At 44.4% G+C, this 27,724-nt stretch overlaps 1 protein-coding gene across 1 annotated transcript in view; it reads right to left on the reverse strand.

The window, feature by feature from the left end:
* The window catches only part of PTK2B (protein tyrosine kinase 2 beta), a 161,950-nt gene that overhangs the window by 46,956 nt on the left and 87,270 nt on the right, over positions 1-27,724 (reverse strand). Inside the window, exon 2 of the mRNA XM_075556481.1 lies at positions 24,424-24,669. Coding sequence (XP_075412596.1) covers positions 24,424-24,627 — 204 coding nt within the window. The 5' untranslated portion in view covers positions 24,628-24,669. The remainder of the gene's footprint in view (positions 1-24,423; positions 24,670-27,724) is intronic.

Here is a 27,724-nt window from a genome sequence, read left to right on the forward strand (position 1 = left end):
AGCACATTACTCATGAGTGATTGGTTTATTTTATAAGCCAATCTATTATTTGGCTGAAAGGTGACCTGTAGAAAGAGCTCCAATTCCAAGTTCAAAGGGCAAAAGTCTTAAGGTTTCCTCTAGTCTTTAATAGTCCAGTAGTTCTGGCCTCTTGTAAGAAGTTGAACTGTGGTCTGAATTTTTCTCCCATTCCTTCTGATTGTGTCCCTGGTAAGAACAGACAGCTGTGTCCCTGGTAAGAATAACCAGACACTATTTAGTTCTTGCTGGTCTCAGGCCCAAAGGGATTGTGGTTTGTGTCGGCTATTAGTCCCGTGAACTAGTTTCTTTTTTGAGTCTTGGATTTCCTTCATTCTATTTTGCTCCACATGAGTAGGAAGCAATCATTGTATCTTAGTCACTGGAAAGCTTTTAAGAACCTAGACGCTACTTGCCAACAAAGCTGCAGAACATTCTTTCTGTGAATGATGTCACATCCATTCACCAGGTTTTCCCCTGAGATTATGGTGCTAAGGCTTTTTATCTAGTAAACCGATTCCTTACATTGTTTGAAGACATCTAGGAAGCCTCTGTAACATACTCATTGTGTGGTTTGTTATACATGTGGATATATATGGACCGCCCGCATTATAATATAATATACATTCTATGTATATATTATATGCCTCCATATACAGCTATACCTGCACATGCTTTTACTCACAATGCCTTCCTATGCACATAGATGCATCCCTACCTACATACATCCAAAGACATTTTTGGTTGTTCTCACCATTGTAAAATTGTATATGTTATTTATGAAAGTTGTCCCTTTTCTCGTGTACTTCTTAGAATGTTTATTTACCTTGGCTGCATTGTGCTGACCTCATCCATAGTTGGGATTGCCTTTCTCATCATCAAAACTAACAAGTGTCCACCATCGAGAGAGTGTTTCCCTGGCCTTTACTTCCATCATTGATAAGTTTGCTTTCTGAGTGTCTAGCTCTTCTTGACTTTTCATAATAGAGGAACTATACGATATTTCTCTTCTTTGTGATTGACTATTTTACTCAGCATGATGAACTCCAGATTTATCCACACTATCCAATGTTTTTCAGACTCCTCATTCTTTATGTTTCTTGGTATTCCATTATATGTTTGTGCTACAATTTGTTAATCATTCATCTGTGAGTAGGCACTTTTTATTTCCCTTTTTTCTTTTGCTATTGTGAATAATGTTGCAATGAGCATAGGCGTGCACATGTCTATTCACATCATTACTCATATCTCTAGGATGAGAATACAGGCATTTCTATCTCTAGATTTTGGAGAAAGTGTCCTCCTGGTTTCCATAGAGGTCGTACTATTTATAATCCCCCAGGCAATGTATGTGCTCCAATTTTCCCACAGTCTCTTCAATGTATGTTTTCTCTTCTTCATTTAAAAAATCACTGCCATTTTACAAGGGTATGATAGTATCTGATTGTAGTTATGATCTGCATCTCTCCAATCATGATTGTGAACTTATTTTCATGTATTTGTTGGCTGTCTGAAAGTCCTCTTTGAAAAATATTGTTTATGTCCTTGGCCCATTTTAGAAAACAGGTTGATTTCTGTTTTGTTGTTGAGATATTGGGTTTTCTATATTTCAGAGCGTCGACTCCGATCAGACATGTAGTTGCCAAAGATTTCAGCCCCCAGCTTGTTGTTCACACTCTCGCTCTCTTTCTCATTTTATTTTTCCTTTTCTTCTTACTGTGGATTGGGTGAAGGTTTCCAGAGCAGACCAGTTTCTCATTCAATAACTCTGCACACTTATTTCATGTCACGGGTTATCATTCCCAGGATATAATATTACTCTCCTCCCGGGTTTCTCATTTCCATCCCTCCTTCTTCCCTAAGCTGCCTGATCTTTGTCATGGGGTAAATGCCGCCTTTGGATTTCAAATGGTTGGTTATTCTAAGCTGTGCATTCTGACCTGGTGCTCCTCTTATAGACCTGCCATTTGTTTGAAAATTGAGCCATAGGGGTGAGTTCATTTCAGACCTGAAGGGTGACTAAGGGCCATACTGTCAAGGGTTCCACCAGTCTCTATCTGACTAGATAATCTGGTTTGCTTTCTTTCTTTTTTATGATTTTGAGTTTTGTTCTCCATTTTTCTTCCGCTCTATGCAGGACTTTCTGATGTGCTCTCTTTCAGAGCAGTTGGCAGTGATATCCAGGCATCATCATCTAGTTAGTCTGGTCTCAGGGTTGAGGAGACTACGTGGTCCATTGGTCACTTGACTAATTGATTTTCTGCGATTTTTATTTCCCTTACTGTTATTTCCTCTAAACACAGAGAAACCATTAGTTGCGTGGATGGTTGCTCATGAGCTTTGAAGACCCAAGTCACGACTCATCAAAGGAGGATGTAGATCACTGTCTGTGTGGGCTATGGCATGCCAGTTGACCTAGCCCCCGCAGACCATGCTCCTGAGCTCCCAGGCCAAGAGACTCATTCCCTCGGGGTGTTTGGTTTCATCTAAGAAGTCATCATGACTTTCCTTCCTTGTATGCTCCACTACCTTCATAGAGATATTTTCAGTAAAGGTTAATAACCCACTGCCATTGAGTCCACGCTAACTCATAGTGACCTTATAAGACAGAACAGAACTGCCCTTTTGTGTTTCCGAGGCTATACATCGTCAAGGGAGCAGTAAGTCCCATCTTTTTCCCATGGAGCCCCTAAGTGGGTTCAAACCACTGATCTTGTGATCAGCAGCCTAACATGTAGCCCAGCAGGGCTCCCTAAAGGTAAACATGCATGTGCACGTACCCTCTACCAACCTATGTCTATCTGTGAGTATATTCCCACTCTCCCCCCACGCCCATTCAGCCTCTCTGTCTCTCCCTGCATCTACTCAGAGATCACCGTCATTGCAGGATTGCCTGTATAACAGCCCTCACCTTTGTTGCCGTTACCTCTTGATCTCCTCCAGAATCTTCTACTGCTGCTCTCATTTGCCTCTGACCTCCCTCTTACTGCACACTGCCTTCGCCTTCACTCAAGTAAATAGGGGTCTACCCTCCAGCCAGGGGTCTCCCCTCCCACACCCAATAACTATCAAAGGGTGTGTCTCATAGTGTGAACCCTTTTCTTAACTTTTTATGATTGTGATCTCATATCATATATGTCCTTTTGTGATTAATTTCTCTCACCGCAGTGTCCCCCAGGTTCATCTATAAGATTTTTCGCAGATTAATCATTCTTTAGTGTTAATATCATTACATTGAGGAAATGTACCATACTTGGTTTATCCACTCTTCCATGGATGGATGGGCATTTAGGTTGTTTCCTCTTTCGGGTATTGTGATGAGTGCCGTGGTGAACATTGGTGTGCATAAATCTATTCCTGTCAAGCTTGTATTTCTCGAAATTATAACAAGTAGAGAACAAGTAGAGGAACTGCTGGGTCATATAGCATCTCAAGTTCCCATTGCTTCTCTTTTTATAGTCATGGTAAAGTATTTTGATAAGCATAAGTGTTAGTTTTTACAAGATGCCAGTTTGATGCCCATTAATAACTGAACACCAATTGAATTCTGAGAAGACACCAGGTCATCTTACGCGAAGAATGAAAAAGGTCGTTAAAAAGAGAAAACGAGAAGGCCAAAATATATATAAGAAGATATTCTGGAACCTGCTCTCAAATTTAGAATAACTAAAAACAATAGAAGAAAGGATGGAATGAAAGAGATGAGCAGGAGCGTTCCAGGGAAGCTTGGAAGACAATATAGTATAAGTAAATGTACAAGGACAACCTAGAGTTGGGAAACCACATGGGAAGAATATGCTCAGCTTTGCTCAAGCTGAGAGAACTGAAGCAAAAACTAAATCTGAAGCTGTAATACTGAAGGATTCTCAGGGCAACATATTGATCCAGGCAGGAAGCATCCATAGATGGAAGGCATTCACAGAATCGCTGTTTCAAAAAGAACTAGTCAGCATCCAACTATTGCAGAAGGTAGTATATGACCCAAAACTGATCATATTGAAAGAAGAAGTCCACACTTCATTGAAGGCATTGGCAAAAAAAAAAAACACACCCCAAAAAAACCCCACCAGGTATTCTAGGAATCAATGGAATATCAATTGAGATATTTCAACTAATGGATGCAATGCTGGAATCACTCAGTCATCTGTCCCAAGAAATTTGGGAGACAGTTGCTTGGTCAACAAACTGGAAGAGACTCATATTTATGCCACTTCCAAAGACTAATGGATGCAATGCTGGAATCACTCAGTCATCTGTCCCAAGAAATTTGGGAGACAGTTGCTTGGTCAACAAACTGGAAGAGACTCATATTTATGCCACTTCCAAAGACAAGTGCCAACAGAATGCAAAAGTTATCAAATAATATCATTGATATTACATGCACGTACAAGATAATCATATACAAGATAATTGAGAAATGGCTGCATCAGTACATTGACAGAGAGCGCCTAGAAATTTAAACCAGATTTAGGAGTGGGCATGGAATGAAGGATACCCTTACTGATGCCATATGGGTCTTGACTGCAAACAGAGGATAACAGAAAGATGTTTGCTTGTGTTTTATTATCTTATGGAAAGACATTGGAATGTGTGGATCAGAAGGAAATAGGATAATATTGTGAAGAATAGGGATTCCAAACACATTGCAGAATATGTACATAAACCAAGAGGCAGTCATTTGAACTGAACAATGGATAGATAGTGTGTGGTTTGAACTCAGAAAGAGTACATCAGGGCTGTCTCCTTTTGTCATTTGTACTTAATGGTCCCTCTGCACCAGGTTGGCTGACATGAGGGGTTCAGTCTTTAAGTCTCCTCGATCACTGTTTCCATACAGTTTTCCTCCCCTTATTGTATCCAATCTAATTCTTTACCCTTGTTCCAGGTTGGGTCTTGTATCTGTTTTATCTGGCTTCTTGACTCTTTGCTTTAGGGGGACTGCCTGGTGCATCTGTGACTAAGCAGCCATTTTGGAGCCTCTCCCTCACTATTGTTTTGTAGTTTTCAGTGTTTAGGATTTACATAGTGTGTTAGGCAGGGTTCTCTAGAGAAACAAAACCAGGGCAATTATGATTATATATATGTGTATATGGAGAGGTTTATACAGCATGAAGGAATATAACAGCTAATTCGTCCACACAGCAGTACAGAGGGTTCGCCTCCATGGAACAGACAATATACTGGAAGTCGTTCAACTCAACTTGGGCTGCGAGGTCCAAAGTCAAGGAAGCAGCAGCTGAGTCTTCCCTCAGGAATGCAGGCAGTCTCCCCACAGGCAACAAACAACAGGGTGATTCACCAACAGTCAGCAGCTCAGAAACTTAGTGAAGCAGGCCAGCATGGGATATCGAACTCAGGCAATGCAAGATGAGAGGATCCACCAGCCTCAAGCTCAAGCGAGTATAGAACAGCAGTGTGGTGAAGCAGGCCTCAAAGGAGCCTCAAGCTCTAGTGACAGGATCCACGGTTGACTGTCCCACAGGTAGTGTCGTTCACAAGTTGGGGCAGAGAATTAGCTAAAGCAGCTGTATGCTGGTCAGACCACCAAAGAGCAAGAGAGCAACGGGCAAGCCATTTATCTCTTTGCCCTCCAATCAAACTGCGACCTGATTAATCCCACATGTTCCTATTGGCCAGATTGGCACAACAAACCTACCTATCACACGTAGCTTTTGATAAATTTATTCCTTTTGGGGAATATATTTTTAATGCTGTAATATGTTTTTTAATAACTGTAAATTATAAAATACTCTTCTATTTTTCAGCTTATTGTCTCTGACACTTCCTCCTTTCTAAGACTTTCCCCTGATTTTCGGGCTGCTCTGCCCACCCAAATCAGCCTGCCCCTGGTGTCCTTGCCAGAAGGGAGCGCACTCTCAGGTGAGAAGCCACAGACCTGTAGATCTCATTCATTGCAGTTATACTCCATTTCCGCTTCCTGAAGTCACTCTAAAGCACCTTTTAATAGTATTAAGCTTTGACAATTTGTCCAGATGTCATCACTGTTATCTGCAAAAGAACCAATCAAAACAAACTGGTCCATGATTGAAATGTCTGTGCTATTTCTTATGAACCTGTCTGTGCTCCCTGGAAACGGAAATGGGCTGGCAAGCAAAGAGCGCCCTGGAAGTTACAGACAGCCACCCACAGGAGAGCAGGGAAGTTGCCCAGTCTACAAGCTCTGCACTAACCTGCAGTTGTGCCCCATCCTCTAGTATGTTGCCCTTGAGCAATATATTTAAACTCTGCATCTCGTATAACACAGGGAAAACAAGAGTGTTATTGTTGATGGCTTCGTGAGGAGTGCATTAGCGAAAACTCCTTAGAACAGAGCCAGGCACAAGGTTAATACTCAGAATATGCAAATATTATTTCAATATTGTAATCTCTTACAGAGTCTGTGTTTTGTCAATTAGATTTGAGGGGGGCTCTAGTTTCTTATGCCTTTGTATCTTCTCTTTTTGAGGGCATGGTGTGGCCAAGGACACATGAGGTAGTGAGTCTAAGGCAGTGGTTCTCAGCCTGTAGGTCATTACCCTTTTGGGGTGGAATAACCCTCTTATAGGGGTCACCCATTCATAACAGTAGCCAAATTACAGTGATGAAGTAGCAATGAAAATAATTTTATGGTTGGGGGGGGGTCACCACAACATGAGGCATTGTATTAAAGGGTCACGGCATTAGGAAGGTTGAGAACCACTGGTCTAAGGAGTTGGTGATGGCAGCGGGGCCTGGGGCAGAGTCGGGGTGGGGAGCACAAAGGTGGTAGGGCTAGGGAAAACCATAGAAGAGTCGTTTAGGAATTGATTAGATAGAAGGGGATGAAGCAAAGAAATAAAACATATTGTTGGGTAAAGTCCACAAACTATGGAGAGAGGAAAGACTAACGAAAACCCTGAAGTGAGAGATTCAAAGGACTGATGCACACCCACCACTTGCGGAAGCTGGATGATAGTTATGGTCTTGGAGCAATAAAACCCAGAAGCTCTTTGAGCGTCAAGTGCCAGGTCTTGATTTGGAAATAACATTCTCTATTAAACACATCCAGGGAGCTGGCTGATTCCCAGACTGAGGCAAGAAAAGCACAAGAGGAACCTGGAACATGCTTTTGTGTCAGAAAAGAAAGACATGCTTTAAAAATGATGGGAATGTGTTGCAATGACCTGGGAAAGTTTGAAGGGGTTCCTGCTGACCAAATCTGGGACAACCTATGTGATATCAAACTATGTGATATCAGGCATGAATTGCAGTCCATTGAATAAAACAGAACCCATGACTAGTAGGTAGATAGGTAGGTAGGTAGATAGGTAGGTAGGTAGGTAGGTAGGTAGGTAGGTAGATAGGTAGGTAGGTAGGTAGGTAGGTAGGTAGGTAGGTAGGCAGGCAGGCAGGTAGGTAGGTAGGTAGGTAGATAGGTAGGTAGGTAGGTAGATAGGTAGGTAGATAGGTAGGTAGGTAGGTAGGTAGGTAGGTAGATAGGTAGGTAGGTAGGTAGGTAGGTAGGTAGGTAGATAGGTAGGTAGGTAGGTAGGTAGGTAGGTAGGTAGGTAGGTAGATAGGTAGGTAGGTAGGTAGGTAGGTAGGTAGATAGGTAGGTAGGTAGGTAGGTAGGTAGGTAGGTAGGTAGGTAGGTAGGTAGATAGGTAGGTAGGTAGGTAGGTAGGTAGGTAGGTAGGTAGGTAGGTAGATAGGTAGGTAGGTAGGTAGGTAGGTAGGTAGGTAGATAGGTAGGTAGGTAGGTAGGTAGGTAGGTAGGTAGGTAGGTAGGTAGGTAGGTAGGTAGATAGGTAGGTAGGTAGGTAGGTAGGTAGGTAGGTAGGTAGGTAGGTAGATAGGTAGGTAGATAGGTAGGTAGGTAGGTAGGTAGGTAGGTAGGTAGGTAGGTAGGTAGGTAGAAGAAAAGGAAAGTCCTTCCTTCGAATAGAAGGCCAAAGTCCATCTTTAGGCAAGTGGACACGCCCTCACAGAAAGGTCACAAGGAAGGGATGAACCAGCCAGGATGCAATATAGTACCGATGAAACAGACAACATTCCTCTAATTCTCAAATCCTTCTCCACACCATCAGGACCCCAGTTCTACCGTACAAATCTGGCTAGACCAGAACCTGTACACCGGTACAGATAAGATCTCTGGACACACAGAATTCAAGACAGATAAACCCCTCAGGAACAGTAATGGAAGTAGCAATACCACAAGTGTAGGGGGAAGTTGGAGGGAGAAGGGGAAGAAAGGGGAAACTGATCGCAATGATTGAGGTATAACCTCCCCCACCCAGGGTGACAAACAAGAGAAACATGGATGAAGGGAGGCACCGGATGGTGTAAGATATGAAAACAATAATAATTTATAAATTATCAAGGGTTCATGAGGGAGGGGAGGAAGGTGGGGGAGGGAGAAAAAAATGGGGAGCTGATACCAAGGGCTCAAGTAGAAAGAAAATGTTTTGAAAAGAATGATAGCAACATATGTACAATTGTGCAACTACACAGCTCTGATTTTAAAAGTAGCTATGGAAATAAATGTGACTGTATGCTAATAAATCTTTATTTACAAAATAGATGGCAGGCTGATTTGGCCTGCAGACCATCGTTTGCTGGCTACTGTTGCAACCTGAGCTAAGCATTTTGGATTATGATAGCCAACCCTTAAAGAGTTTAAATGAGAGCAGTGATATGATCTACACGATGCTGTGTATACGCGATGCGGTGTACACACGATGCTGTGTACATGCGATGCTGTGTACACGCGATGCTGTGTGCATGCGATGCTGTGTATACGCGATGCTGTGTATACAAGGGGGCTTAACATGTTCGTGGGAAAATCCCATTATCTTTGAATTCCAGGAACTTTTGAAGCCCTTTTTAATATCCCCCTAGCAAACCTATGCTTTAAAGATTCATCATGACTGCTACGTGTGGAATGGAGCATTCTGGGTTAAGCTCAGAAGTGATTCAGAAGCTAGGTCATAACTAATTCTGGCAAGAGATAGTGACAGCTTAGGCCAGGACAGAGGTGGTGGAAGAGGGACAAGCAATTAGGTTTTGGATATTTTTTTTCAGGGGATAGCTGATGGGAATTCCTGGTGCAGTATGAAATAAAGAAAGCTTTTTGACAGCTCCAACATTTATCCCCAGAGATACAACTAACTGAAAGAAACTCTCCAGGTCAACAAGTTGGTTCTGACTCATAATGACCCTACAGGAAAGCATAGAATTGGCCCTGTGGGTTTCTGAGACTGTAAGTCTTTTATTTTATTTTTTGAGACTGTAAGTCTTTATAGGAATAGAAAGCCTCATCTTTCTCCCACAGAGTTGTTGTTAGTTTTGAACAGCTAACCTTGTGGTTAGCAGCCCAAAGAGTAACCACTGCGCCACCAGGAATTGGGCTGTAATTAAGCAAGGTGGCAAAGAGTTCAGGAGAAGCAGATTTTCAGAAGAGGACTCTGAGTTTGATATCCAGGCAGAGGTAGCACTAGATGAGCTGGAGCTGTGGGAAGAGATCAGAGGTATCATTGTAAAGTTGGGCACCATTGTTTAGTTAGAACTCCAACCGCATGTCTGGATGACATCAGCCAAGGAGTGACAAGAAACCAGCCTGCGGCTTTCTGTAGCCTGATAGCATCAGAGGTACCATCCGTGCAGGGCACAGGCTGCCCAGCCACAGTGAATCCCAGGTAGCAAAGAACAGAGGCGCTACAGTCCGCTCTGGGCTGTCCAGACATGTTTCTGTGTGGCCTGAGTGTGAGCACACGTTCATCTGTGTTCTTTGGTGGTTAGTGGTGGGTTCATGCCTGCGCTCTGGCCTCCCATGTGTTTTCAGGGGCTGATCTCAAATGCGGGGAGCTGGCTTTGTGGGATTACATTTATTCCCTTCGGGGTAACCTCTCGCTCGGAAATAATAGCTTCCCAGGCATAGCCCCCTCCCTTCTTCTGGTGCTCCGTCTGGAGGCCTCTACCATAGCAACATGGGAAGGAGGGCAACAGCCACTAGTCTGGAAACAAGAGGGGCAGCCAGGAGCCCGCTGCAGAGTCAAGAGAGCTGGCCTTGTGTCTGGTTAAGGGGTAGGCTTACACTAAGGTGACCGGACGTCCTGATTTTGAACAATTTGTCCCGCATCCCACGACGTTTTAAAAAGTCCCGATTTTCAGAAAGAATGCACGACAAGCTCGGGAACGGCGGGAGAACGGGAAGGGAATGTACGGTTTTCGGCTGCCATGTGGCTATTTCACCAGGATATGAGTTTTATATTATTTTTGTTAATTTTATAATGTTAAACTTTAATAATAACAAATAATTGTTGAAAACTGATTATTGAGAACTTCTTATCAAAGTTCGCATTGTTGATCAGTTGTTAGAATTCAACCACCATTGTTTGGACTTAATGAACAATGGCATCTTTTGGCACTGGCAACCATGAAAACATTTTGTAACTGTCTCAGACGATACACGTCGTACTGCGTGCTAGTGCTGGTTAAACAAGTGATGTCAACAAATCAGCTATTCAGATAACTTAGGTAATTTATTTATTTTTTTCATAACTACATAAATTTTCTTGAATTTAGCAGGCAGTACTCGTATTATTTATAATTTATAGTGGTGGCACAAAGTCTAGTGTGGACCTTGAAAGTGACACTTAGGACTTATGTTATAGCAAATTCAGAGAAAAAAATAATACAAGTTAGTATTGTTATTATTTAGAAAGAAATATAGGATTAAAATTAAAATAATTTTAAAAATATAGTTACTTTATGACAATCAAATTAATTTAATTTATAAACTAACAATAAAATATGTCATGTAATTATGTATCTACTTGCTGCATTTTTAAGCAATATGTATATAATAATTTATAATATAATTTTTAAAATTTTTAGATTTTTAACAGAATGAGTAAGAAAAGAGGATGCAAATTCAACGATGATCTAAGAAGTGAATTTCCTTTTATTAAAAAAAACAAAAGCGATTATATGGTAAAATGTGAGAAATATAGTGGTGAATTTTCTATTTCACATGGCGGGAAGAATGATATTTCAAAGCACTTGGAGACACAGAAACATAAAATATATTTAAATACTGCTGCATCTTCCTCCAAAATACAGGAATTTTTTCAGAAACAACTTATGGAGACGAAGAAATTAGCATTAGCAGAAGGACTTACATCTTTTCATACTATTAATCACACTCATTCCTTCAGATCTATGGACTGTACATCACAAGTTGTCAAAAAGTTAATCAACAAAAAATTTTCCTGTACTAGAACAAAATCCGAGGCAATTGTGTGTAATGTGCTTTCTCCATATGCATTTTCAGAATTAAACAAAAATCTAGAAAAAATTAATTTTATATCAGTATATTCTGACTCATCTAATCATAAGGATATAAAGTTATTTCCAAGCATTATTAGATTTTTTAATTTGTAAACTGGAATAAAAATTAGAATTTTAGATTTTGTTTCTGTGCCCGGCGAAACTTCTGAAATAATTTTCAGTTCCATTATTAATATTTTGGAAAAAAACATTTAAAACATAAAATGATTGCATATTGTGCAGAAAATATGAACGCAAATTTTGGAGGAAAAGTGCGAAGAGGTACAAATAATATTTTTTATAAATTAAACAAAAACCTTAATGAAAACATTAGTAGTGTTGGTTGTGCAGCGCACCTAATACATAAAACCATTCAAGCAGCTGCTGATTTGTTGCCCGTAGATGTGGAAAATATTGTTATTAAAATATATTCTTATTTCTATATATACATTGTGCACATTGAAATGCTTAAAGAATTTTGTGAAACTGCAGAAGTTGAATATCAGAAAAAACCTGGATACAGTAAAACACGCTGGCTAACTCTTTTGCCAGCTGTTGAAAGAATTGTGAAAATATACGATCCTTTGAAATTCTACTTTCTGTCACAGGATAAATGTTCTAGAATTTTAGAAGAGTTTTTTGAAAAAGAATCTTCAAATATTTGGCTAGAGTTTGTACACAATCAAGCAGCTCTTTTTCAAAATGCTATAAAACTTATTGAAGGTGACAAAATTTTGGTAATCGAAGTAGCAAATGAAGTTAATAATTTAAAATTTCAGTGTCAAGAGCGGTTAGAAAATAATTTTCTTCCATTAACTATCCATAATAGTATAAGCCAGCTAGAAGAACAAGGTGCAATAAATCGTGCAGATATCATGAATCATGTTAAAAAGTTCTATAGTAACTGCATAGATTATTTAGAAGAGTGGATGGTACATTACAATGATATTGAACATTTTCATTGGGTTACATTAAAACAAGAACTTAATTGGAATGATGTGCAAAAATAATTTGATCATATTACTCCAATTTTCCCATATAGTAATACTTCTAAAATGATCTTTTTAATGAGATATCATTATTAAAAATATATATTGATAAGGAAAAGGTTAAACTTTGGGCATCCGCAAAAATCACAATAAAGAACAAATGGTTAGAAATATCTCATCATTTTGAAACAAACCATTTCCATACAATAATGCACTAAAAATTGTGGAATATGCGCTGTCCTTACCAGGAACTAATGCTGTGACTGAATGCATTTTTTCTACGGTAAATAAAGTGTGGACATCAGAAAAATCACAATTAAGTGTTGAGACTTTGAAAACCATTTTATGGGTGAAATATAATTTAACAAATTCTTGTGAAAATTTTCATGACCTTTTAAACAACAGCAATCTACTAAAAAAATTCACTCAAATGAGAAATATGCCAAAGAATAAAATAACACTATACATAATTTTTAAATGTATTATATTTTTAAGTTATACTTATGTTGAAATTAAAAATGTATATTACAATACTATTTTTGTGTTCTATGAAAATTTTTGTTGCTCCATATAGACCAAATTTTTCATCAAGAACACCCCCCCACACACCACGACACCCTCGTCAATGGTGCCCCGCTTTACCAATGTTAAAATCTGGTCACCTTGCCTTAAACTTCAAACTAACTGGGATCAAAAGCCCAGTGAGCTCAGGCCGCAAGGCAAGTCACCACATCTAAATTTGCCTCACCGAGGATTCTGGGCCAGGTGACTGCTGAATTTGTGGGGTGGAGTGAAGATGCGGGTGTACGGAAAAGGCTTTCTTTCTGAATGAGATTTTGCCCTCCACTGGCCCAGGTAAGTAGCCCGGAAGTCTAGCTGTGGGGCTGGACCTGCTTGCTGGGAAGGCAAAGGATGGCTTTGGTCCCAGAGCATCCAGGATGTAAATGCACACTGGGGAGGGGGAAACAATGATGACTCTCGATGCGGCTTTGCAGCAGGGCAGAGGCTGGCTGACAGACAGTGTGGGCCATGGGGCCTCGTCATTTACCTCTGAGCCACACCACCTCTCAGAAAACCTCTTGTGTGGGTGGAGATAGACACATGCAGGGAGGGCAGGCCAGTCAGAATCAGCCACAGAGCAGAGAGCAATGGGCAGAGAAGTTGGAGGCCACATCCGTTATCCTTCCAACCACGAGAGCTTTGACATTAACGAGTCATGTTACTATTCCCAGAACAGCAACAACCAAACGTGGAGACTGTAAGAAGCACCCTCCATACCCCTGCAAGCATTCCATAGACCAGTTTAGGGAACACAAGGTGAAGCCCAGCGATTCACACCCACAGCTGTTGCATTTGCTCTGATGCACGGTGACCTCATGTGTGTCAAAGCAGAACTCTGGTGCTTCTGAGGTGCCTCTGGGTCAACTTGTGCCTCTAACCTGTCTGGTGGGAGCTGAACACCTAACCATTAGCACCACCCAGAACCTCTCCTTCGGGACAATGCACGCACACGGGTCTACTGCCTCAGGCCAGTGAGGACAGATATTCCCCTTGTCAGAAGATAGAGGAAGGAGGAGGGAAGGAAGGAAGAGAGGAAGGGAGAGAAGGGGGAGGGAGGGAGGAAATAAAGACAGAAAGAGGGAAAGAGAGGCAGCAGAAGTCAGAGACACACTGACAGGCTGTGAGGGCACCCTGGGATGGTGCTCTGCCCACTGTGTTCAACGTGTCATCTTAATCCCTTTCCCACACAACTACATTAGCATGTTGGAGGTGGGGGTGGGGGGGGGAGGAGGGTATAAGCCTCCACTTGGCATAGAGATTCAGAGCTCCCAGACAGTTTCCTGTGAATATCAAACAAAAGAGAAACGGAAAATAAAAAGCCAAATACATCTCCCAGTTAGGCACATTACCATCTTAGAACTTCTGTCTAATTTCCCTCAGATCCTGGGCACAGGGGCCAAGGCTTACTTGTGTGGCTTTTAACAACACCAAGAAAACGTCACAGGAGGTGATTGCATCTGCATAGAAAGAAATTGAGAACACAAGCAAAATCACGGAAAATCGGCAAGTTGACCTTGCGCGTTGGCTTTGGAAAGTGGCTGCTGTGTGCGCATGCACACACACACACACACACACACGTACACACTAGAGTGGTTCTAGATCACTTCTGCTTGACCAGACCTGGGGTGGGGTGGAAGGCTGTCCAATGTCAGGAGTGTTCTCATGGAAAGCGCTGAGAATGTTTTGAGTTCTGCGAGGGTGATGAAAGTAGTCACAGAACTGGAAGTTGAAGAACAAGCCAGTTGAAGGGCAAGGTCGTGCTAGGCAAGGAGAAGGCATGAAGTTGGGAAACAGAGAAAGGAAGAAGCTCTCTCTGGAGAACCTAAGGCCAAGAAGCTGGGCTGCACGTGCATGGCCGGGTGGCCAGAAGAGCAGTTTCAGGATGAGGAAGCCTGGGGCCCAAGTGGGGGTGTCATAGGCGAGACCCAGAAGGAGAGTCACAGAAATAAAAAGTCAGGCAAATATCCAGTCCAGTAGGCCAGAGACCACCACTACTGCTATTGGAATGATGGGTCCCCCAGCAAATTCATGGTCTCCCACTGAGGCTTAGGATGTATTTGAGTTACGCTGAACCACACTGACCAACTGGGCTTCTTTGACTAAATCAGTAGGAGCCCTGGTGGTTGCTAGTCGCAAAGTCAGCAGTTCAAAACCATCAACTGCTCCTCAGGAGATGCTGTCTACAGCTGTGAAGAAGTACAGTGTTGGACACTCATCTACCTGGTCCTGAGGGTCACTGTGAGTTGTCACTGATTTGATGGAAGTGAGAGTGAGTTTTAAAACTAAATCAGTGAGTTCAGTTGCCTGAAACGATGAGGCCAAATGCTGATTGCTTTGCTAAAGTTGACAGGAAAAAAAAAGGGAAGCCGTGAGGAATTACTGCAAAAAGATAAGAAGAAAAGGACCACACAGACAAAGCCCGGCAATTTTCTGACTTGCAGAGCCCTTCCCAAATGCTGGGATAAACCAGGTGACCCAGAACCGTCTACAGGCAGAGTTCAAACCACAATGGACAAAATGCTCAACTCTTCTTCATCCTTAGAATAAATTCTTATGATTTGTGTATTTTGAACAAGATATGTATGTATTAAAAATATATCCGTGAGTTTATAGGTATGTAATTTTCTGGACACCAAAGACAAGTAAAGATCAGATTTGTAAGACAATGATAATAACCGTAGAGCGCTGGTGAAGACTGCAGGGTCTGGAGGCGGGCTCTGCCTGCATTTGAAAAGCGGTTCCAGCGCGTACTAGCAATTTGTCTGACTTCTCAGATCCTCACATAAAGTGGAGATGATAACAGTGCCTATTTCACTGCTTCGTAGGAGCATTAAATAAAACGGTGCATAGAATGTACTTCCGTAAGCGCTAGCTGGTGTCATCACAATCTCCATGACAACATCCTAGCCCAAGGTACCACGGTCCGTCATCAAGACCCCTGCAATACCCATCTAATAGCTCTCTGCATCCATGCTTGCTTTCTTCCAGTGGAGTTTTCACTATGTAAACCAAGCGATTTCTTTACCAACACCATTTCCTACCTCTGCCATGCTTAGACTAGATCTGCAGCTTCTCACATGAGGTGGGGTAAAGGCCAAAGTCTTTCATGTGGCTTAAACAGTCAATCTCGGGCCACTCCCCACACCGGCTGCCAACTAGCCCCATATCCGCGTGTGTCTCACCACTCTAGAACTTTCTTCTAGACAATGCTGTCCCTTTTGCCGGTGCTCCTTCCTGCACTGGCTCTGTCGAGTGTCCTCTGTCTGAGTACTTCACTGGTTCCTCTCCCTGTTGACTCCCCAGCCCACAGCGCAGAGGCTTGTGCCTCTGCCTCCATCTCACCAATGAAACGACTCAAGCACGTGCGTGCGCACGCGGTCTGTTGCCGAAGTCAAGGAATCTGTTTCCCTCCTTATCTGACCTGGCCCTTCTGCCAGATAACCCGCTCACAACTTTCTACAAGGCTTTCTCCACCTTGGCTCTTGTTTTGGCTTCACCTGTCCCTCTCTATCTACACAAAGTCAGTTGGTTCTCCCAACTTCTTAACTGAAACTCCCTTTCTCTTCCCGACTCCACCCCATTGGATAGCCCTAATGATTTGCATAGCATCCATCAGATAAAATCTCCTGGTCTTTTGTTACTCCTGAGCTCCATGAGCTTTACATTCTTCCATGGAAAAGCTTCATCAATACTTTTAGGATAAGCATAGAAATCTCTGTGATAGTTAAGGCTTATTGTGCCAACCTGGCCGATGAACACATGTGGGATTCATTGAAGGGCAGAGAGATAAATGGCTCATCAAGCCTCACCTATCTGGTCTCTTGCTCTCTGAAGGTCAGACAAGTGTGCCTTAGCTAGTTCTCTGCCTCAGCTGGCAAGGTTCACGTCCTGCGAGACATCCCTGAGGAGAAGCCACATGGACCTACCCCGATGCAGCCCTGGGTGCTAGAGAAGCCGAGTGGAGACCCCTGCCAGTGCTGAGATGCTAACACGTTCACTGATTCGGATTTCCTCCTGCACTTAGCATTATAGCATGTGTTTTGTAAGACTGAAGAGGACTTTGTAGATCGGCATCAGACACCTGGGTTAATATCAGACTTATGGGCTTGGACTGGACTGGTTTGGGATTCAATCTTAATGTACATTTACCTTTTCTATGAAACTCTTATAATATATGAGTTTTTATGAATTTTGTTTCTCTAGTCTACCCAGACTAACACAATCTCACATTTACTTTTCCTATCTCTCTTTCTATCCAGCGGCCATTCAGCTCCTCAAGCAAAAACCCAAGTCGTCCTTATCTCACATACTCTGCACATGTCATCAGGAAAGACCAGTCCCTGGGGAAGGACATCATGCTTGGTGAAAGAGAGGGCCAATAAAACAGAAGAAAGCCCTTAATGAGACACACTGACCCCGTGGCTATGACAGTGGGGTCAAACACAGCGATTGTGAGGATGGTACAGGACTGCAGTGTTTGGTTCTGCTGAACCGAGGGTCACCATGAGTCAGGGGCGACCAGACAGCTCCTGATAACACCCGCCTCCGTTCCTGCCAGCTCCCCCTAACCCTGCGCCCGCTGACCAAGACTTCCTTCCTGGAATCCTTGGCACTGTTGTCAGAAAGTAGGGAACTAGCTCCCCAGGTGACTTTGGAGAGAAGCGACGTTCAAACTTTTAAGAGAAGGGTTTCGAAGGCAGGAAAGAAATGTGTCAAGACCGTGTCACTTCTGTGACCCTCTCTGAGTGATTCCTCAGACAAAGCACCATGTGCAGGGCCCCGAGAGGTCCTGCCGCGGGAGAACGTGCACAGTCGTGCAGCCCAGCATTTCCACAAGCATTTCAGTTTACGGTAAGACCCCATATCCATGACATCCTTCCTAATATCTTACAGACCCTGCCATGCTGTTTTCAAACACAGCGGAGGGCCGCCTTACATCTCCATTTAAATCTAGCACGGGTAAGTGGCTTTCAAAAAGACGGTTTGATTTGTACATGCGCATTTACTTTTGCTACAAACACATTTCATGAATGTGGTGGAGCACACAGGGAGCAGATTTATGAAAGCTTCTCAGCCGTAAGCAAACATGTTAAACTTGAGCAAACCCTGCAGAGGCATGTGTGCATTCCGCGAGGTAATGAGTCTGGAGGGGCACCTGAGTCCACAAAGGCAATGTTTCACATCGGCTTTGGGAAGTAGTGATGGGGTCTAAATTCCATCAAAAGTGCAATGGTTGGTTTCTCAGTATCCAAAGAAAATAAGAATGAAGAAAACCAACGGGCCACATGGGCACCAGTCTCCATGATCCTGGCAAAGTCCAGCTGCCACTACCAACAGTGCGGGTCGGAGGGTTCTGAAAGGATCACACAGAAAGTTCCTGGGTAGAGAATCACTACCACCACCTCCACCAGCACCAGCCATGCCGGACCTGAGAGGAGACCCCAGGACCCACTTCCCAGTGTGTCCTCCTCCCTGCAGCTGGCTGCCAGCCTCCTTGGCCTGATGGAGTGACCGCCCAGCAAGGCTGACCTGAGCCCAAGGCCCTGTTCTTAACCTCTCTGCTAAATCACCTTCCTTTATCTTGCTGCCTGAGTACTACAATCACAGCAACACAGAGAACTTGTTCAACAATCTGTTAAGACATGGTGGATCACTATGAAGTGCTAGGTATGCGGAGGCACGCCTCGCCCGAGGATATTAAAAAGGCATATTATATGTTGGCACTGAATTGACATCCTGATAAAAGTCCTGAGAATAAGGAGGAAGCAAAGAGGAAATTCAAACATGTAGAGAAGGCCTATGAGGACATTTATGGCAGGTAGATGGATTAATCGGTGGAGGTGGAAGTTATTTCGAAAGTCCATTTGAGTTTGGCTTCACAGTTCATAATCCAGATGATGTCTTCGATAACAAGTAATTCAATGCGTGGATCTAACAGAAATTATAAACTCTTAAAACACCACTTGAGGATTAACGGGAGCTCTTTTTTTAAAGATTCCAGATGGACTCTTTCAGTATAACTGTACCTAACCTATAACGTTTATAAACAACTCATCAGAGTTCCTACATGTCATAGACTTTTCCGTTTATTGCTGGGACAAAAGTAATAGGACCACATTTTTGCCTAAAAAATGGTTGTAAATTGATGCATGCACTTTGCTTTGCTTTTTCTTAAACTTAATCCAAGGTGAACTGTGGTTCTTAGTGGCGCGAGGAGAAAATTGTATACAAGTGCCAGCATGGACCTTGCTTTTTCCCATTTGGTGTGAAATGTCAGCCAAGTAGTTTCAGTCTCTGTGGCGTTAGCACTGCCAGGATGCAGACCCCAAACAAAGGATCCTACCGATGCAAATGAGGGCAGTCGGAATGGAGACCCAAAGCCCATCTGTGGACAATTGGACCTCCTGTCACAGAAAGGTCACAAGGAAGGGACGAGCCAGTCAGGGTGCAGTATAGCACCGATGAAACCTACAGCTTCCCTCTAGTTCTTCAGGGCTTCCTCCCCCCCACTATCCTGATACCAGTTCTACCTCACAAATTTGGGTAGACCAGAGCATGTACATGGGTACAGATAAAAGCTCTACACAGGGAATCCAGGACAGATAAACCCCTCAGGAACAATAATGTGAGTAGTGATACCATGAGGGTAGGGGGATGATGAGAGAAAGGGGGAACCAATCACACCGATTGATGTATAATACCCTCCTCCCCTGAGGAGGATGAACAACAGAAAAATGGGTGAAGGGAGACCGCAGACAGTGTAAGATTTGAAAATAATAATTTATAATTTATCAAGGGTTCATGAAGGTGGGAGGGTGGAGAAGGGAGGCAAAATTAGAAGCTGATACCAAGGGCTCAAGTAAAAAGAAAATGTTTTGAAAATGATGATGGCAACATATGTACCAATGTGCTTGATACAATTGATGTATGGCTTGTTATAAGAGCTGTAAGAGCCTCCAATAGAATGATTTTTAATAATAATTTAAAAATTACTAGCATGAATCTCTGGCAAAAATAATTTGATTTTCTTCTTCAGTTTTGAGTAGTGGGAGACAGTAATACTTTAATGGCAATATGTTTCTGGTTTAATGTAAATTAAGGACATTTTCTAGTTATGCATGACTTTTGGCAACTTAGCAGGTTTTGAAAATTGGTTAAATATGTAATGTTAAGTTTAGATTTAAAGTGAAATTTTCTTATTTGCTAGACAAAATAATAAGCGCTAATGTGTTTCATGTATTCTTTAATAATATACAAGGGCCCAAATGAAGTGGGAGAAAGTAGGGGGAAAATCCTTAAAATCATAAGAAAGCAGATTTACTAATTGGATAGAGATTGGTGAAATCTCTGAGACTATGACCTTTGACACCCTGTAGGTCAGGCAATGAACTCACCCCACGGCTCAGTTTTCAGGCAGACAACTGAAAGGCCTATACGGGGAACAGTAACACGAGGGAGGTCTGCACACAGAATGATTAACCATTTGAAATAAAAGGGGCAGCATTTCCCCAAGGACAAAGTTCAAAAGGGTTGGGAAAGAAGGAGGGAGAGAAATAGAAACATGGGGGATGAAGTGGAATAAGTGATGTTACACTGTGAGAAAGTGAAAACAAGGACATGAAACAAAGAGTGTATGGATTGTTGAATGGAAAACTGATCTCTATAAATTTTCACTCAATTCACAACAAAAAGTTACTCTGTGGGCAAGTCGAGACTGTTGGAGGTTCTTGAGCAGGGAAGTAACCTAATATCTAAATAATTCATAGCTGCCCAACGAAATATTTCATAATGATGTTCTCAATGCCACCCTACAATTCTTCTGACCTTCAGTCATTAGTGATTAATGCATTCAATACATACTTTTTTCCTTGATCTATTAATGAAGTCATATTGTTGTAGGGTATATCTTAAACCTAATCTGTTTTTTAAAATTTTGTTGTACAGCCGGACCCATCAGAAGTGACAGGATTCCAGTAAATTTCCCGTGTACATATCCCTTAGCTTCTTTCTCCCTCCCTCTCCCTTTCCTGCCTCCCTTCCTATCTCTCTCTCCTCCTCCCTCCCTGCCACACCTCCAGACGTTCTATAGCCTTCGAGTCTGCTTCTTTGTAGGGGTAAATAATATCTTTCTTAGTTTATTCTTTTATAATAGTGGCTTCATGTAGTAATTTTATGTGATTAACGTTATTAAGCATGATATCTTCTAAATTTGCCCATGTGATGAGGTGTTTGGGCAGTTTCATTGTTTATCAGAGATGCATAATATTCCATATATATTTGTACCAGAATTTATTTATCCATTCCTCCACAGATGGATGTCTTGGTTATTCCACCCCCCCCCTTTTTTTTTTGCTATCACAGAAAGTGCTTCAGTGAACATAGACTGAACATACTGGTTGGATTTTGTTATCTGGGGTATACAGGAGGGGAGAAATTGCAGGCCTGTGTGCTATTTCCCCTGGCAGTTAAGGAAGCGCCATACTGTTTTCCATAGTGAATGTAAAATTCTGCCATCTGCAATTCTGCACCAGCAACAAGTATTCCAAACTCTCCACATCCTCTCCTATCCATCAGGTTTTGAGTCCTGACCATGTGCCAGGTGCATCGCATGATACCTGCTAATGCTTGCCATGACAGGTGAACACAGCCTCCAAATGGGAAGACAGTCATCGGGGTGCTTAAGCCTTGGGCTCAAGGCCATTCTACCAGTAGTAGGGAGCAGCATTTGACTTTGAAGTCTAGAGGACACTCAAACCCACTGCCACCATTGAATTCTGATTCTCACCAATCCCATCGGACAGGGTAGGACTGCTCCATAAGGTTTCCACACCTGCAGACCTTGTGGAAGCTGATTGCCACATCTCTCTCTCATAGAGTGGCTAGTAGATTCAGCTCGCTGACCAGGCCTCCTCAACCACTTTTAAAAACACAGTTTTGTTTAGTGGTTGTTGGTGTGTGTGCTTCCCCAATAATCAAGTGACATTTTGCTCTCAGGAGAGGCCGGAGACAGGAAAAACTTGGACATGAAGTCTGAGAAGACAAGCACCTCTTTCTTCTTTGATTGTCTCCACCTGGTAACCCGCATCACCCTCTAGATCAGAGGTTCTCAACTTTCCTAATCTTCTTCTCATACTCATTGTTAGCTCTACATGTCTTCCCGTCCTCCCCTGCCACACCCAGGTATAGTTACTATCTCTATAGAGCAGTGGCTCTCAACCTTCCTCATGCCGCGACCCTTTTATACTGTTCCTCATGTTGTGGTGACCCCCCCACCACCACAATATTATTTTTGTTGCTACGTCATCACTGTAATTTTTCTACTGTTATGAATTGGGCGACCCCTATGAAAGGGCCAGTTGACGCCCCAAAGGGGTCGTGACCCACAGGTTGAGAACCGCTGCTCTAGATAATGCCTCAGTCCTGGTGGTGGTGTTGTCAGGGGCTGCCACGTCGGTTCCAAGTCATAGCGACCCTACGTACAACAGAGCAAAGCACCACCTGGTGCGGCACCATTCTTGCGATTGCTGTTCCTCTTGAGCCCATTGTTGCAGCCACTGTGTCCATCCATCTTGTCCAGGATCCGCCACTTTGTCGCTGACCCTCAACTTTACCAAGCATTTCACCCTTCTCCAGGGACGCTCTCTTGTTCTGGTAGTTTTTCTGTGGGCTCATTTGAACTTGCCCCCATTATGCCAGCTAGCAGGACATCATACAGCTCTAGGAAAGCTTCTGCCCTGCTTAAAGAATGTATATTTGTCCCCAGTGCCTACTCAAGTGCAGATCTCACTGTGTGATAGTCTAGAATTATCTGCCAGAAACTTTCCTTTCCAGGCTTGACTGGAGTTACTTTTCTAAATCTAACTCACGCTCCAGCCAAACCAAACTACTCAGTCCTCACCAGCCTTCCTGCCTTTGTTCATGGTGTGTCCTCTGGAAAGCCCACTCCTCTCCCCGGTGCTACTTCTTTAAACCCTTCCTATTCTCAGAGCCCCCCTTCACTGCCATCTCCGCAGAGCACGTCTGAAATGGAACCAACTCTGTTTTTTTCTACACAAAGGACAGTTAGGTGAGGTGTCCCCCTCAAGCTTGTTAATTACTTTCTGAAAATGAAACCAGCAAAACTTCTGATGAATGACATCAGTGATCTTTTTAAAAGAGACACGCCGAAAGGAGAAGAGTCAAACAGGGGACAGTTGGCCAGGCAAGAGAGAAGAAAACACCTTTCTTGAACAAGGTGACCAGGGCTTACTCTCAGGAGGCAATTGTGGGTACATCATGGAAACCATAGAGGCAGTTAACCGAAGCTCAACCCACTGCAAGCACTGGCCCTGCCGGCAACTTAACCAACTACACTCTGCTCTGCATACGGAATCACAGCAGAGCTGGAGGCGATAGGAGGCAACTGAGCTGATGTGGCTTCGCCTCTCGCCAATATCGCCTGGAGCTGACAGTCACTGAGTTGGGAGGATACTGACACAGGAAGTGTTGGCTATGAGATCGAGATTTTTACCCAGCTTCCTCAGACCTAGTTAGTTTTCCCTAACATCCCTTGCTTCCTTTGCTTAAATGCCAAACCCACCAAAGCAGCCTGCAGGGAACCCCTCTGGCTTTCTCTGAGATCAGCAGCGAGGAATGCCCTGGGCAGGGAAGAGTGGACATCCACCCCATTTTATCTACCCAAGAGGCTGCTGGGAGGATTCAGAGAGATGATGTATGCAGATCATTGAGGGAAATCAAATAGCACATTGAAACTCTGCTTTCGATGTCAATGTTTTATCCTTTTGGTTTGGTAGTTTCCTGGTATCTACAGATGCTGTTAAAGGTGCGGACCGGGTCCTGAAAAACAGGCTCCTGGGAACCCAACTCAGTTTCTGACTCAGAACGGGGCTGGCCACCACCTGCCTGCCCTGGAGCATTTCAGCCTCCTCTTCCTCTCTGAAAGCCCCATTTGTTCCATTCTCTAGACCAGTGGTTCTCAATCTTCCTAATGTCGTGACCCTTTAATACAGTTCCTCATGTGGTGGTGACCCCCAAACCATAAAATTATCTTTGTTGCTACTTCATAACTGTCATTTTCCTATTGTTATGAATCGGGCGACTCCTGTGAAAGTGTCATTCGACCGCCAAAGGGGTCACTACCCCCAGGCTGAGAACCGCTGCTAGACGCCCAGCACACAGTTTGCTCCATTTTTGTTGTGTTTTCGATGTATTCACTGGTGCTCTCTCTGATGCCAATTTCCTCATAATCCAGACTCCTGCAGGCTTTGGGCTTGTATGGAACTCACTCACTGAGCATCAGAGGCCGTGTATTTTTAATGAGCTGCGAGGAATTGGATCACAGACCACACGGAAGTGATGAAACCTGCCTGTACTGGTTGCTAGAGAGTGGCATATGCAGACCCCTGGAGATGAGGTATGAGCTAGGCACATAGGTCACCACACCGTCCCGGTTCCCCAAACGAGCCAGGCTGTAGGAGGGCTGCCCTAGTGGGGAGGTGGGGGACGGGGGACTGACAGACAAATGGATGGAGGGCGTTTCCACACTGACCTGGATCTCGGTCCGCACCGTGCATTTGACCAGTTTGAAGTTCTTCCCGGGATTGAAGCTGTTACTATAGAAGCAGACCTTGAGGATCCGAACGTCCTCCTTTTCCACATCGACGGGCACCACCACCATGGGCTCTGGGGGGCCTTCGGGCCTGCGCAGCGTGCCCACCTTCACTCGGCTCAGGGGCTCGGACACCCCAGACATCCTTTCAGACTGCAGCTAGGACGAACACATCGCCGTAGAGTCCTGTGGAGACACAGAGGCACAGCCTGGGGTGAGTCTTCCCGCAGGCTCACACGCCTCCTCCCCACGGCAGCACCCCAAAAGCTCTGAGACCCACACAATCAACACGTTTGCATGTTCCCTCAAATGCCCCTCCGAGCCAGCCTGCTTTGTGGGCCAAGGAAGTCGAGGCATGAAGCAAGCGTGCAGGTATGGGCTCAGGCCTTCGCCATGCCAGGCTCGCATCCCTCGGAGAAGCCACCTCTCCCCATCACCGTTTCCTCCCACGCTCGCTCTGGGCAAGGATCCCACATTGAGCCAAGGCAGCTGTGAGAGGAGGCGGCTGCATCATGGCACCAGGGCCCAGCTGGGCAGGAAAACATGGAGAGAGAGACCGTAGGAAATAGCAGGAGAGAAACAGGGGACTCGGAGGGGGGTGGGGGGAAAGCTGAGAAGAAACAGAATTTGAGAATGGTTTGCCCTGAGGGAACTGGCAAAGGAAGGCAGGAAAAGACCCCCGCAGGAGGCCAAGCTTGGCTGGTATTGTTGTCTGGCCCACACCCTCAGCCTCCCGCTGGCCCTGAACAAAGTGTACTGGTAGGAGAGCTCCCTCCACAGGAGTGCATGGATGGAGGGTCATTCGTTGACCCCCCCCACCCCCCCCACCCCAGTGTATGAGGAACAGCGCCCTGCTCCCTGCAGCCGACATGGAGAAGCCATTCTGCAGGGGAGGTGGCCGGGCTGGGCTAGGTATGTACAGATAGACCTTATGAAGACGTGGAGACAGTGTTCTGAGGATGGGGGGACGGAGTAGAGCATGCTCCTTTAGGTTAGAGGCAGGCAGACAAGGGCACAACAGCAGGCTTAATGGGCAGCCTGAACTTGGGGCAAGGAAGATGGAGGACAGGCTCTCCCATCTGCTTTATGCGCTGGCCAGACAGATATGGGGTAAGCAGGAGTCAGAAGGGAATCTGCAGGAATAGGCTTGGTTTGGCATTTCTATAGAAAACCAGTCGATCTACAAAAATCTGTCTCTTTATCCTAGAAGCAGCTATGCCTCTCTTTCAGCAAACATCTACTGACCACGTCCTTTATGCCTCCAGGCTGCTACGTACCAAGGATGTTTCCTTCAACAAGGAATTAGAAGAAAAGTGTTTATTGATGAGGAAAGCCTACTAGGAAAGTGAGAGATGCATGCCCAGGGGCGGGGTCAAGAACCTCCGACCGACCCCAAAAGGGGGAGGAAGGACTATATCTAAGTGGTTACTTGCAGTGAAATCCTGCTGGGGGCACCTAGGAGCTGGGGGAGAATGAATTTCTCAGCGTTATTGGGGATGGGGATATTTACACACCAGCTTCCTTACGTCATTGGTGAGGGCTGCTGGGGTGATGGCCGGTGTGCACTTCCCAGCATTTTGCCCTCGCTCAGCGGGGCAGACTAGGTGCCACAGAAAGCCCTCCGGCACAGACAGGCAGATGCTGGCATTTGGAAGGAGGCAGGAGGACACTGAAGTGGCAAGGCCAATGGGGACATCATCAGCTCCTGCCACAGGACAGGGAGAGGGGGGTGCCTTGTCCCTGAAGAACGCATCATCCTCTATGGGAGAGACCCCCAAGCAAATAATACCAAACACTCACACGGCGTCGTTGGTCCCAGTGGTGTCTGACCTGAGACCCAGGATCCGGCTGCCCCTGTTGAACCAATGGCCCCCAGGCATCTAGTTTGTAGACCAGACCCTTCAAGAGGACGTTCTGTGACTGGGTCTTCTTGATAGGGAGACAATGGACTCCGGTGAGGGTGGCATAGTGGGCTACGCCTTGCACTGCTAAGCATGAGGCTGTCTGCTCCTGTAAAGACTTGTGCTGCAAACCCAAAGAGGCCCTTCTCTTCGGTCCTCTAGCGTTGCTATAAGTCAGCGCTGACTTGATGGCAATCAATGAGTGAGTGAGTGAGATCTAGCTCATGGACAACCAAGGGCCTACCTTCACAAAGTCAAGTCTATTTTGGAAACCATGGCAGCAGCTGTGTGGCCATAGCAGCTGGTGGGGAAGTGGGCTCCGAGCTGACACAAGGGCATTAGACTTCTGTCCATAGCTAGCACCGCAGGGTGCCTGCAGTTCTGTGACAAAAGCCATGAGCTACCGCCTGCAGCTTTGGAGCGTCCCCCAAAGACACCAGGCACCCCTGAACACAAATGTGATTTCTCAGGGGTTCTCTGAAACAGCCCTGAAGAGAGTTAAAAGAGGATCACTAACTAAGAACACCATATCTTTAAAATCAAGTCATATGGGATACTCTGCTTTCCCATACTAGGCTAGTCGTTGACTAAAAAGAAGGGCGAGAGAAGATCAGGTCTCTCTGAGATACAGACCGGAGGGGCAGAGACAGAGTAGATGAGTTAGATGCCTGAGTTCTACACAGAGCCAAGGGTAAAGTTGGGCAGGAGCAAGGGAATGGGCTCATCATCATGCATTTACTACTGTGCTGCTGCAGTTGATGGAAGAGTGAAATATGGTATTCATATACATACGAGGAGCAATTCTGGGGATGGCCCAGGGCTGGGCAGTGTTTTGTTCTGTTTTGCACAGGACAGGGTCACTACGGGTCAGAACCGACTCTATGGCACCTAACAACTACAACATATGAGAGGGCACCCCCCATGGAATCCCCCCCCCAAAGCTATGTACTTTATCTTTTTTTACAAAACTAACTTATCACCTTCAAAGTACTCTCCTTTACATTTAATACATTTGTCAAATCTGCGGTTCCATTCTTGGAAACGTTTTCTCAAACTCATCTATTTGATGGCTGACAGCACCTGCCTGGCTTTGTTTGGTTTTTTTCTTCACCTCTTCTGTGCCATCAAATGGCTATCCCTTCATGTCTCTCTTCGTTCTCAGAAACAAAAGGAAGTCGCTGCACAGATCTAGGTCAGGTGAGTCGGGTGTGTGGGGCAAGACAGGTATGGTGTTTTGACCCCAAATTAGCTCACTGAGATGGCTGGATGAGCAGGTGCAATGTTGTGGTGGCAAAACCAGTCTCCTGTCCACCACAAGTCACGCCTATTTTGCAACACAC

This window comes from Tenrec ecaudatus, chromosome 8 (genome assembly GCF_050624435.1).
Source record: "Tenrec ecaudatus isolate mTenEca1 chromosome 8, mTenEca1.hap1, whole genome shotgun sequence".
Classification (NCBI taxonomy): Eukaryota; Metazoa; Chordata; class Mammalia; order Afrosoricida; family Tenrecidae; genus Tenrec; species Tenrec ecaudatus.